The 13286-nt window shown below is 48.0% G+C and overlaps 2 protein-coding genes across 2 annotated transcripts in view; both read right to left on the bottom strand.

The window, feature by feature from the left end:
• The window catches only part of LOC143014089 (pleckstrin homology-like domain family B member 1), a 19160-nt gene extending 14208 nt beyond the window's left edge, over nucleotides 1–4952 (bottom strand). The window contains exon 1 of the mRNA XM_076167869.1: nucleotides 4762–4952. Within this exon, the coding sequence (XP_076023984.1) occupies nucleotides 4762–4785 (24 nt within the window). The 5' untranslated portion in view covers nucleotides 4786–4952. The remainder of the gene's footprint in view (nucleotides 1–4761) is intronic.
• Nucleotides 4953–5951: 999 nt separating this feature from the next.
• On the bottom strand, nucleotides 5952–13196 carry LOC143014085 (coatomer subunit delta). The gene is made up of 10 exons (XM_076167865.1): nucleotides 13009–13196; nucleotides 11457–11720; nucleotides 10324–10503; nucleotides 9971–10176; nucleotides 9603–9764; nucleotides 9003–9168; nucleotides 8725–8872; nucleotides 7946–8054; nucleotides 7568–7772; nucleotides 5952–7182 (listed from the first exon to the last, which is right to left on the bottom strand). Exons 1-10 carry the CDS (start codon nucleotides 13009–13011, stop codon nucleotides 7093–7095), a joined length of 1533 nt encoding a protein of 510 aa, XP_076023980.1. The 5' UTR covers nucleotides 13012–13196; the 3' UTR covers nucleotides 5952–7092.
• Between the last annotated feature and the right edge of the window lie 90 nt (nucleotides 13197–13286).

Raw genomic sequence — 13286 nt, 5'->3', positions numbered from 1 at the left:
GAATGAATGAAATGATAATAATAATAATAACAATAATCTGAGCTGATCACAGTCATTGTGTCAGATATAACACACACACATATAACCACACTGTGCCACATTCAATAAGAGAGTTTGAGTGACAGTTGTGCACAAAACAATGAATGAAGGCCTGATCAATAATCTGCCCCTTATAAACAGTGATGAGAGGTGATCACAGTGATGAGGCTCAGACAAGATGACTCAATCAGTCTGAAGGTGAGCAGCAGAAGTGAAGCACCCAGGGGACACACACACACACACACACACACACACACACACACTGAACACACAGACTGGAGGGATGAGGGGAGGTTAGACGTGTTTGCAGACTGAGCTCACGTCACAAAGGTTTGTTCTCTGTCCAGCTCTGGTTGTTTCTCCAGCAGCCACCTGGACATGAGGCTCTGCTCTGAGGTCCAACAGTAACAGGCTGTGCTCTCTCTCTCTCTCTCTCTCTCTCTCTCTCTCTACAGAGCAGCCAGTGTTCCAGGAGGGTGGAGGGCCTCCTGTAGACCAGCGTCCAGAAAAACATGCACCACCTTTCTGTACTCTCTTTCTTTCTTTCTCTCCTCCATGCAGGAGCTTTGACATCAACACTGAAATAGGATCTAAACCATGAGGCCTGGTGCCAACAACATGAGCTGATCATGTGACCTCCTCACAGATCTACAACATGACCTGTTCATGTATGGAACCTGCAGCTCCGTCCCCGTGTGTCTCTCCACCTGACCGGCAGAGGAAACATTCAGTGTCCCAACAAACTGCTTCATGTCCATAACAAACTCTCCTCTGCAGCTGAGCTCCTTCATCCTGCAGGTCTGTGGCTGAGCTCACTCCTGCTTCATCACAGCCACAACACAAAGACCTCCAAACCAAACTATCATCACTGCTCCTCTACATCAATCAAACCTGTAACATAATGGATCTCTGCTAACAGGACACATTACAGTCTGATCCTAGTTCTTATGGTTCTTCATCACACTTCCTTATATCCTGTAGTTCTCCCTGCTGGCCTGTGATGTCACACTTCTCATTATGTCAGAGAGTTTTGGAGGCCCAGACAGTTGGCATGGGAACCAGACTGGTTCACAATCTGGCTCCAGCTTTGGCACCAGCCCTGATGAGGACAGACCTTCACCTCCATCAACTCTGTCTTTATAAAGCTCTGTGCACCTGCAACACACACACACACACACACACACACACACACACACACACACACACACACACACACACACACACACACACACACACACACACACACACACACACACACACACACACACTTGATTGACAGCTCACCTGATTGGAGGAGGGGCAGGTCCAGTGAACACAACACAGATATTCATAAAGCAGACAAACAGGAAGTGACTCTGTGTCCAAAAAGTAAAAAAAAGACAAACTACAGATGGATCCTGTGTGTTGTGAGCTGTCAGGGTCTCTGTCTCTCCTCTACTGCACACACACACACACACACTGTCTGTCACTGTCATAACACACACTGAGGTAAAGCCATGAGGCGACACTCTGCTGACACACAGTCTGGCTGCTGCTCCCCACCCTCTCTCTCTCTCTCTCTCTCTCTCTCTCTCTACCCCAGCCCCCTCTCTCTCTCTCTCACTTACTCTCTCACTCTCTCTCTCTCACTTACTCACTCTCTCGTTGCACTTACCCACACACACACACCTCACCAGTGTACAGTGCTTCACTCACCCCTCTCTCTCTCTCTCTCTCTGCCCCTTTCTCTCTCTCTCCCTCTCTCCCTCTCTCTCTCTCTCTCTCTCTCTCCCTGCCCCTCTCTCCCTCCCTCTCTCTTTCCTGTCCTGTCAGCTCTTTGCTCCAGGACACAAAGCCGTCATTCTTCTGTCCAAAGAAATATGTTCTTGTTCGCCAAACCAGGAGAAACTTTAACCATCAGCCTGGAGTGAAACACTGAGAGAAAACCTGGAGAGAGACTCTGAGCCTCTGAGCCTCTGAGTCTTTACTAATGAGTCTTTACTACTGAGTCTTTACTACTCATTACATTCAGTCAGGTCGCCGACTTAAGAGACCTTTTTGAGGCACTGATACTTTACGCCAGTATTTCAATTTTGGGAGGTTTTGTACTGTGTGTGCGTGTGTGTGTGTGTGTGTGTGTGTGTGTGTGTGTGTGTGGGGCACAGTCATACTTCCTGCCGGGCTTGACTGAGGGTAAGAAACCAGACAGAACTTGCCGTGGCGTCGGTGTGCGTAGCGTGGCGTGGCTCACACAGGAATGTAACACAGCATTAACACACTATTACACAAACACACTAACTAGAAGGAACTCATTAGAGCTCCAGCCTACACAACACTTCACCTGAGCCTCACACTGCTGCTCTAATCACCTGGGGCTAAAGGTACATTTGTCTTTAATGTGTAAAACACACACTCACACACTCACACACACACACACACACACACTCCGAGCACAAACAGATGGCGAGGACAGTAAAATCTCTCCATCCTTTCATCTTCAATGAAAAGCATATTTGGTGAGCAGCGCCCACACAGCCGCCCGCCTCAGACGCCTGAACAGAAGCATCCAGAGCGCTGCAGGCTGAGCTGAGGGGAGGGGGGAGGGAGGGAGGGGCTTATGGGCTCATTATGGACATCAAAGGGCTCTATGGGCGCTGACATGATTGGAAGGCTCACTGAGCTCAAGCAGGTACCAAGTAAAGCTTAGATTGGTCACCATGACGCCTCCGTGTTCCCTCCAGGCGACGCTGCAGCTCGGTACAGCTCAGTGGGCACACAGTGTACCACACACACACACACACACACACGTCTCTCCTCTACATGTCCTGTCACTCCTCATGTCACGCTTCAGTCTCAGCACTGAAACACTCAGAGGTTTAGATCTTTGCTTCATGACTTTATGATGATTTACACTCAGGACACACGGAACACTGCTGCCCTCTGCTGGTGATGGTAGGAAGGCTTTATGGCAAATATTGAAGATATGCTGTACTTTGATTGATTGATTTGAGCTGAACGGAGCTTTAGAGTGTTTCCTTATTAAACTCATTAAGCTCCTTTTCACATAAATATGAATAATAACTGTAATTTTCCTGGTGGACTTGGTTTGTGACTTCAGTGCAGAGACCTCAGACTGAAGAGCTCCAGGTACTCACACTGATGGATCAATCAATTGATCCAACATCTGATCAGTATGGTCAGCTTCCAAAAGGCTGTAATCAGTCAACCACAGTTCCTCACAGCTGAAACAACAAGCTGAAGTCAGAACTCAGTCAAAGAAGGCACAGGCAGACAGGCAGGCAGGCAGGCAGGCAGGCAGACAGACAGACAGACAGACAGACAGACAGACAGACAGACAGACAGGCAGGCAGGCAGGCAGGCAGGCAGGCAGGCAGGCAGGCAGGCAGGCAGGCAGGCAGGCAGGCAGGCAGACAGACAGACAGACAGACAGACAGACAGACAGACAGAGCAAAGGCCTGCTGTGGTCACAGAGTGGAAATTCCACCCGCAGCTACAGAATTCCAATTTCCTCTCGAGCCTCTGCTCCTCTCACTCTCACTCTTCACTCTGAACATGAATAGCTGTATGTTGTGCATCATGGCTCTTTCTCATGCTGCTGCTGTTGTGACACTACAGATGATCCTCATCATCTAAGACATCTTAGACCTTTAGAAGTAACAGATTGAGGTTTGGAAGTGAAGGTTTCTCTTTCCATAGAACTCAAGAATGCAGGGCTTCATAGGAATGAACACATGTGGATGGTTGGCACTTGGCTTCTTCTAGCACTTTTCATTTACACACACACACACACAGCTGGTACAATAACAGGTGAGTGAGTGAGTCCATAACAATAGCAGAGTCTGGACCCCGTCTGGGTCCAGACTGTCACTCAGATGTGTGGTGATGTCACTCTGGTGATCACATTAACAAACTAAAGAGTGTGAGCAGCCATAGAGAACATAACTACATAACTAGCTCACTGAGATCACCTCCAAACCTTCTCTGTGGTCCATTCCTCCAGAACCACACTCCTCCATGCGTCACATGTAGGTATCAGGCTCCACTGGGGTTCTGGGTTGACCCACAGAACTTGAACACATCTTTACATTATCAGTATCACTTCACACTGTCTGGGTTCCATTTACAAACATGTTGTATACATTTATCAGGTTTCAGTGTTTGGGCCCAAACCTTTACAGAACCAGCTGAGGAACATGAAGTCTGAGCCGTGTTCACGTGCTCTAACAGGAGCAGAGAAGAGAGAGGAGCTGAGAGTTTGTGTGAAATATTTCCATGACACTTTCCATCTTTTTGCACTAAGTTGTGGTATTTCTGCTGTGTAGCTGTCAGTCTGTCCCTCCTCCTCCTCCTCCTCCTCCTGTGTAAACTGTCCTGCAGCGTGTCTGTGGTGCTCACGCTGTCACTCACTGTACAACCGCACATTTAACCCTTTACGCTGCTTGTTTAAGCTTGTATGAAGTTTTGCCACAAACATTGTAAAAATCAAACGAATCTCTTCCTGTGTGGCAGCAGAACAACAACCAGACAACAGAGAAGAGTCTGTGCCGTAGATTCTGAATAGATTGACTCAGTTATGTTACAAAGTTTCTTCTGTTTAAATGTCTTGTATCAGAGCTGTACATGTCAGACAGGAACACACAGAGTTTAGCATGAAGGCAGGATCAGCAGAGCTCCACTGATCTCACAGCTTTACCCTCAGCTGAGCCTCCGTGTGTTTCTTACCTTAAATCTTACTTTCCTCTGCATGATCCTTCAGTCCAGCTTCAACCCTGGAACAGCGACAAATCCTTACAGCTCCACAGTCCGGCCAGGAAGAGGAGCTGGAGCCCTGCTACTGGTCAGAGCCTCCGGGCCGGTGGCCTGTACGCTCCAGCTCAGTGTGTGTGTGTTTAACAGGCCGGTGACAGAGTGTGTGTGGCAGCCCTGCTCTCCCCTCTCCCTCTCCCTCCTGTGAGACCCTTTACAAAGACTTTATCAGTCTGTTCATTCATTCGTGACACAGACACACCCTCTTTTTATGAGTGAAGGGCCGCTATTTAGCCCCTCCTCCTCCCCCCTACACTCCATATAAGGGCGTTGTAAGCTCTGTTGAACTCACCCCCTTTGACCCTTTAAACCCCCCCCCCCTCCCCTCCTCTTCCTCCGGCTTCATCTCCAGCATTCACCCATCTGTTAGGACACAACACTATTGTGCTAATCCAGAGTTCAACCTGCCGTCTGATTGATCGGCTCAGGGAAAAGAACAAGGAACATATCAAAGTGCTTTCTGAGAGGAAATACAAATAAAAACACAAAGCAAAGATTTGAAAAGTCTCTGAACATAATCAATGTTTACACTGATCAGATGTATAGTTTTCTTTGTAAATGTACACAAACCTGATCTCAGTCAGCAGCGTCAGGCTCCTTCATCTGTCCTCATCATCTAAAGCCTGTCTGGTTCACCTTCATCCAGCAGAGGAGGAAGAGGAGGCAGAAGCTTTACCTTTATGAATTCTCATTTCATTCAATCTCTTCAGGTGACATCATCATTCTCACCACAACATCAACAAAGTGTTCAACTTGATCACACTTTACAGTTTGTACTTGGCCTCCATCTTTGTTTCCTTCTCAGGAAGCTGCAGACCAACAAACAGAACAAAGTTCCATTCTTCTGAAGATGTTGAGTCTGTCCTTAGAGGAACCCTTAGAGCCTTAATTTAACTTAAACTTAAAGTAAACACAGACTCGTCCATCATGAAGGAAAAGCTTCTCACCTCCTGCATCCATCTGTGAGCTGATACTGCCCCCTACTGGCTCAAACTGCAAATGCCCCAAACAGACAAATCTGACCCACAACACAAACCCGAGTGCAGCACCAACAGTCCCACTGAGCCACGACATGTTGTAACCATGGAGAAACCAAAGTCAAACTCTTTAACATTTTCAATAATACATTTTATTCAATCAAAGAGTCTTTTTTTCTAGTTGTACACTGGAATGTTAAGATCCCCTTTCAGTAATTTAGTTAAAAATGCTAAATCTAGTCATTTTCAACCCCACAGCCACACAACCATTGAACCGCTAAATTGAAATTCAGGGAATAAAAAAAAAAAAAAATCCAACCGAAACATGAAAGACAAACAATGTTTATGAATGATTTGACTGTAAATAAAATGATGCCTGGGTTCATCAGGGGTCGGGCTCTGTGCTCGTCTGCCAGGAGGGTGTGTGTGTGTGTGTGTGTGTGTGTGTGTGTGTGTGTGTGTGTGTGTGTGTGTGTGTGTTTGTGAAAGTACCACATTGGAACTAAACGCTGCTACAGAAGTTGGCACTGCAGCTGACGATCCTGCTCTTAACTTCAGTATCAGGAGTGGAAACATTTGCAGAATCTAATAACAATAATATTAATAAAGTGTATGTTAGAGTTTTGCTGCAGACAGAATACAAAGTGCAGAACACAGAGCCACGTTTACTTTGATGACCAGACACAAAGTCAGAGTGAGAAATCTAATTTACTGATGAGAGAAGGAAAGATAAATCATCTTCAGTGAGAGAGAAAATCACATCAGTTTAAGGATTAAAGGATGATTGACACTACAAAGTTCCGTGGGTAAAAACCTGAAATAGAGCAAGAGAAGTGCTGCTCTGTGGGTCAGAGGGGAGAGAGAGAGAGAGAGAGAGGACAGGATGTGGAGGACACGTGACTCTGGGGGACGTCTCACACACACACACACACTCCTCCTCTGAGTCTGACAGCCTCCAGACTGTTTGGGTTGGTGGACTAAACGGCATCAGTGTAGACGTTTGGTTTAATTTCACTAAATGTGTGTGTGTGTGTGTGTGTGTGTTGGTTGATCTCTATACAGATGATGATCCTCTCTGATACAAACATAAATACACCACAGCTGCTCTGCTCCTTCCCCAGAGGGCTGACGGGGGCCTGGAGGTGTACACAGTCTCAGAAACAGAAACAGTATACAGGCGGGCAGGCAAGAACTCGCTAAGCTTTCTCTGTAGCAGAGAATTGGACTTTTTTCTTGATTTTTTTCTGTTTGTGTTTTCCTTTTTTATACATTACAGGATTTCGTATTTGTCAACAACGAAGGATGTTTCTGAAGAGTATCTGACGGAGCTGTCGCCGTCTACGTACATCACCTTGGCAACCTGAGGAAAGGAGAGAGGGAGGGGTTAGAGAGAGGAACCTTAAGAACAGATCAGGTGACTTCTTACAGCAGGTATCAATCTAACATGATCACAGTGTCTACACCTCCCTGTTATCACACACACACACACACACACACACACACACACACACACACACACACACACACACACACACACACACACACACACACACACACACACACACACACACACACACACACACACACACACACACACACACACACACACACACACACACACACACACAGGGTTAGGGTTATAAATAGATGAGATTGTGTGATTGATTGATTGATTGATCCAGTGACACGTCTGAACTCCAGCCTGCTTGTCTCCCCCTCAGTGAGTTGCGTCTCCATGAACCCACCTGGATGTTGCAGTAGTTGCGCTTTGACACAAAGGACACGTTGATAGGGAAGAAGTCGTTGGGCTGTCCTGCGATGCTGAACTCCAGGCTGCCCGTCTTGTTGTTGGCGTCGATGACAGGTAGGCACCACTCCAGCATGTTTCGCCTGCTGTCGTGTTTATATTCTCCATCTAGATCACCGATCACAGGAGCGCCCACTCCAGACCTGCACACATGAGGCATCACAGTCTGTTAGGGCTCACCTGGATCAGTCAACATCCTTTCATCTGATTCACACATGCAGCACATGGAAGCATCATGCTGGGCTGTGTTCCAGCTCAGGAGCAAGATGAGGCCTGGGTGAAGGAACAGTGTGTAGTGTTGTGTGGATGTACTCACAGCACAGGTATGCTGATCACCACGTCGTTCAGCTCAAGGTTCTCCTCCTGGAGCTCATATTCAATGTTGACGTCACAGCCACTCCCACTCTCTGAAGGCCAGCAGTTTACTGCAGGACAGAACAGACAGAAGGACGTGTGACTGTGTGTGACTGTGTGTGACTGTGTGTGACTGTGTGAGGAGACCAACACGCCCCTCCTTCAGTAGAAGCTCTCCTCTGGACTGTAGTGTGGACAGAGTGACTGTAGTGTGGACAGAGTGACTGTAGTGTGGACAGTGTGACTGTAGTGTGGACAGAGTGACAGAGTGACTGTAGTGTGGACAGTGTGACTGTAGTGTGGACAGAGTGACTGTAGTGTGGACAGTGTGACTGTAGTGTGGACAGAGTGACAGAGTGACTGTAGTGTGGACAGTGTGACTGTAGTGTGGACAGAGTGACAGAGTGACTGTAGTGTGGACAGTGTGACTGTAGTGTGGACAGAGTGACAGAGTGACTGTAGTGTGGACAGTGTGACTGTAGTGTGGACAGAGTGACAGAGTGACTGTAGTGTGGACAGTGTGACTGTAGTGTGGACAGTGTGACTGTAGTGTGGACAGAGTGACAGAGTGACTGTAGTGTGGACAGTGTGACTGTAGTGTGGACAGTGTGACTGTAGTGTGGACAGTGTGGCTTTGGAGTAGAGGAGCTCAGCTGCTCACACTTACAGAGGAGCTGAACCCAAAGTGTGTTGTAATCTTCCTGAGGGTTGTTATCATGATTAAAGTGCATGATGACTCACTGGTTAGAGGTATGAGAGCCTCATCTGTGCTCTGCAGTCTCCACTTCAGGACACCAACGTCATTGTTGAGAGGGAAAGACTTCTCTGGGTTCTTCAGGCCGATCACCGACTCAGCTGTGAACAGCTTCTTGTCCACGTTGGGATGTGTCTGCAGGGAGAAACACACGTGTCATCATACAGTGTGTCCATGTCTGCTGTGTGTGTGTATGGAGTCATAACTGTGGAGTCAGGGTGTAAACATCAGCATGGTGTTACAGGAACAGGATGAGCAGACGCACCTGCAGCTGGACTCCTTTGTTGTCGTTGTTGTTGATCACGAGGCGGATTCGTCCGTTTTTGTCGTCTGTGACTCGCAGGGTCACCATGCCCAACACCTCCATGTTCTGCAGGCCGCCGTCACGCCCACAGGTCAGGGTGATCTTCTCCTCCACACGCAGATGAACACTGAGGAGACGGTAACACACAGAGTTTAACATCCACACACACACACAGATCAGAGTGAAGGACATGAGAGAAGAATAGAAGTGAGAGGGAGAAAGAAGAATTAGGACACAGAAACAAACCGACTCAGGCTTCTGCTATGATGGACTGGATCCACAATTAAGACATGATATCTGTACTAAGAGAGGAGCTGAGACTGAGTTTCCAGTAAAGTTCATAACCTTCTCACGTAGAGGCTCAACCCTTCAGTCCAGCATCACCTGATCCACCTGATCAGGTTTCACTTCAGGACAGACAAACCCTGTGGGACAGCGGCTCAGTTTCTATCCTCCATCTTACTGCACACATCTGGAGACCTGATCCCAGCTGAGTGGAGAGCAGTACACTTCTGTGTCTGGTGATGAATGAAGACATAGGAGCAGAGGAGTGTTGTGTACCTCTCCACATTCACTGGTGGAGGCAGAGCTTTGGATATTTCTGAGCCTCTCTTCCCGCTGGTTGGCATGATGGTTTCACCCTCTGACTTCAGCTTGTCCACAAAGTTGTCCACCTCTTTCCCTTTGGCGCCCAGTTTCAGAGCCTTACTGGGTCCACTGGGTCTGAAAGGAGGAAGACAAGAGTGAGGCTCCAGATCAACTCCAAACTAAAGATCTCTACATGAAGTGACACTTTGTCTGGCTTCGTCTTCAGCAGTGGGTGTGTCACTGCTTAGTAAATTACTCAAGCATACGACTTAAGACTTTATGAAACACCCATAACCTTCAGTTCATCTCTTAATTCACTTTACATGTCAGCCTGTCTGTACCTGACTGGAGCAGGAGTGATCTTGGGCTTCTCTGGTTCCACTATGGTGTCGGTGATGATGGAGCCTGAGGAGACGCTGGACATGCCGGTGCTGCCGAAGCCTCCAAAGGCCGGCACCTTCTTCCCAGAGCGCTCCGCGTCCCTCCTGGCCTGCTGGAGCTCCTTGGCCTTCCTCCTCATCTCGGCTTTAGCCTCCCTCTCTTGGGTCTGTGAAAGAAGTCATTACTTAGCACTCCATCATGCTCAGGTGAGGAGAAGCTCTCGGGCTTTAGATCTAGAAATATTGCAATTGGATGTTTCCCCTTAATGGTTGAGCCTTATTCTATCTGAGTCAGAGTGTTTGGATGAGCTCACCTCTCTGACAGCGCGGAACACCTTCTCTTCATGAGAGTCCATCTCTGTGAAGGTGCGGATCTGAGCCAGGTTGACGTTTTCTCTGTAGCCCAGAGCCACGATCTCATCAAAGGCAAAGATCAGGTCAAAGCAGTGCTCAGAGATCTCACTCTCTTCCAGCACACGGCAGTACTCTGGGATCTGCAGGAGGGGGAGGAGAAATGAAATGAAGCCTTTCCTGTTTCCTGTGACAGAAGAAACTTTGCCTCAAACTTAAGGAACAAACTGCTTAACTAATGGGGAAACTGAAAGAAACTCATTTCTGCATTTTGTCACACAAGACAATACTAAAGGAACTGAGGGGAGATCCACCATGATGTAACATCTACTGATCCACTGTGACAGAACATCTGCTGGATGTAAGGGAAGAATGGAGCCTGAGGTGTTTTCAGGTCCTCAGTCTGGATTCAGCTTCAGTTTAGTTTCAGAAAAACTAAAACCACTCAATTAAATGAGACATGGACATGGTCATCAATGTAATGAGTGGACTTTAACTTTAACCCCTCCCTCCTCCTGGCTGCACTCTGGCCCCGCCTCCACAGCTAGCTCCTCCCCCCTCACACCATCATGATCAAGGGTGAGATTCTCTAAGAAGTTGTGTTTTTTGGGCACCAGGTTTTCCCCAGATCAGTGTTTGAGGTTCTACAGAGACGCTGCATACTGAACCTTTATCACTTTGTCACTGTTCTGAAGAAACCTCATCTTAAATTGATTGGTCCGGCCTCCTGTGAAGCTTCTGACAAAGCTTCCCTCTCTGGAGCTTCACAGTATTCAAACAAAGCCTGCTCATATTGAGTCATGAAGCTCATTCAGCCACCAAGGGACACACAGTCAGTCAGGAGATCATGTTCACAAGAGAACACCACACTTAGTTTCCCTCCACTGCTGCATCAGAACCTCAGGTATGAAGCCCAGCCTCCACAGCTCCTTCTTACTCTCTACAGCAGCTTCAGGTTCAGAAGACTCTACAGGATTCCTATGCACTGAGGCCTTGGAAATAAATTTGATCCCCACACTATCAAACACTGGGCCTGTTCATGAAGTATTATTATTTATTTAGGTGAGGAAAGACGGAGTAAAGCCCCGATTCTCACCACCCGAGAGAAGAGTCTGAGGGTCTCCAGGTCCTCCAGGATGTTGCTGTTCTTGGTGGTGATGAGGACCATGTAGAGCTTCTCCAGTGGCTGATAGACGTAGCGGACGCTGTCTGTCTCCACAAACGTGTGCTGCTTGCCCGTGTTCATCAGCTTGGGGAACGCAGCCAGGAGACCCTCGATACGAGTCCGGGTCATCTCCACAAACTGCCGCGATACGATGGCCTTACCCGCCTTGGTGCATACCGCCGCTGCCAACAGCACCTGGAGGGAACACACACACACACACAGTGTTCAGAAACCTGTCCAGTGCCAGCTGAGGTGCAGCAGCTCTAAGTCCAGTATGCTCAGTTCTCCAGTATGTTCTCCAGCATATAACACGCATGTGGAGCACTGTTTACATACGGCTTTATCTTGATCTACTTTATCTCATTTGTCACTTTTAATCACTCACATTTAGTAACATAGTTCAGATGTCCTGTCACACACACACAAACACCGTAGTACCATACAGGAGACTACAGAACAAATGTGAACAGATGTGTGAACACTGAAACACTGCGCTGTGTGGCACACTGAGTGTAAACATGACATCACTAATATATGATTGATTAAAGAGTATACATCCACAGCTCAGTTCACCTGTAGGTTTATGTTTACTCCTGTTTATGTTGAACCATCAGAACCTTAAACAGAGCCCTGAAAGGTCACCTGCTGTGACCCTTAGGTCCTCATTCATTAGACTGAGGAACACACATGTAATCACTCGCTCTTCTGTGCTGCCTTACATGAAGAAGTGTGTCTCATAATCTGCACCATATACACACAGGAGGCAGATTATTATAACAGATATAATTACCTATGTACTATTAAATTAAACTCGTAAGCCTGCTGAGCTCCACAGACAGACGCATGGCGGCGCTGTGTCAGACCACTCAGTGCTTATCACGCTGTTATCCACCTAAATAACAGCTCCTTTCATTCTGACAGATAAATGAAGTTAAGAAGTTAGCGGTCCGGTTTGGAGCGGAGGTCACGGAGAGCTCAGCCTGTCAGAACAGCGCAGTGAAGTCTATAATGGCGATAGCAGCCTGAAAGCTCCACAGTTCACTAACGACAGAAATAACACTCACACGGCCCGGTGAGCTAACCTGTGAGCCGCAGCGGGAGACGGAGGAGTCTGACAGCGGAGTTAGAGCAGAGTTAGAGCGCCGTCATGACGGCTCCGGACAGCAGGTAACCCGGAGGAAGCTAGCGGCTAATGCCAAAGCTCGCTCACGTCAGCACTGCCTGCCGCTCCATACGGGCGAACGGGGTGGACTCAGACTTCCAGCACGGTGACGGTACAGAGACACACTTAACTCGGTGTGAGTGCGTTAATGGCGCCGGTCTGACAGGAAGACGCGGTTGTTTTTTTTCCTTATTTCGCTATTGTGCAGGCTTGCTAACGCTAATGCTACCTAGCTGCTGCTGACAGGTTAGCTAATGTTATGGTACCTGCTAGGCCCGAGCGAAAAGCTGGAGTGTGAATTGATTCTCGGCTGTCACTCACCATTTTGTCTCGCTGTATGGGACGACGATGTTCAGCCTCTCGTGTCTTGTGCTTCGGTGACTTCTCGTCACACCGAAATAGCGAAGGACGACCGTACGAGCGACTACAAGTTGTGTGATTGTTGCCCCGCTAGCGTCAATATGGCAGCCGCGCAGAGCCACGTCTCCACCGGAAGAGCCGAGGCGAGCGGACACAGGGAGAACCACCCGAGATGCGCCTGCAAGGGGCGGGGCGAGGCAACTGAAGAAGAAGAAGATGAAGACGGAAGAACAGCAGCT

Source organism: Genypterus blacodes, unplaced genomic scaffold (assembly GCF_046128005.1).
Source record: "Genypterus blacodes isolate CSIRO-AG114 ecotype Tasmania unplaced genomic scaffold, CSIRO-AGI_Gbla_v1 ptg000180l_1, whole genome shotgun sequence".
Classification (NCBI taxonomy): domain Eukaryota; kingdom Metazoa; phylum Chordata; class Actinopteri; order Ophidiiformes; family Ophidiidae; genus Genypterus; species Genypterus blacodes.
Note: the sequence above shows the minus strand (reverse complement) of the source record. Positions and strands in the feature narration are given on the sequence as shown.

Excerpts from the sequence above, each read along its gene's own strand:
- LOC143014085 (XM_076167865.1), bottom strand. Across the intron at positions 8,873-9,002 it reads ACAAAGGAGTCCAGCTGCAG|ACACATCCCAACGTGGACAA; the intron begins GTGCGTCTGCTC and ends TTCTCCCTGCAG. Across the intron at positions 7,183-7,567 it reads GCAACTACTGCAACATCCAG|GTTGCCAAGGTGATGTACGT; the intron begins GTGGGTTCATGG and ends TCCTTTCCTCAG.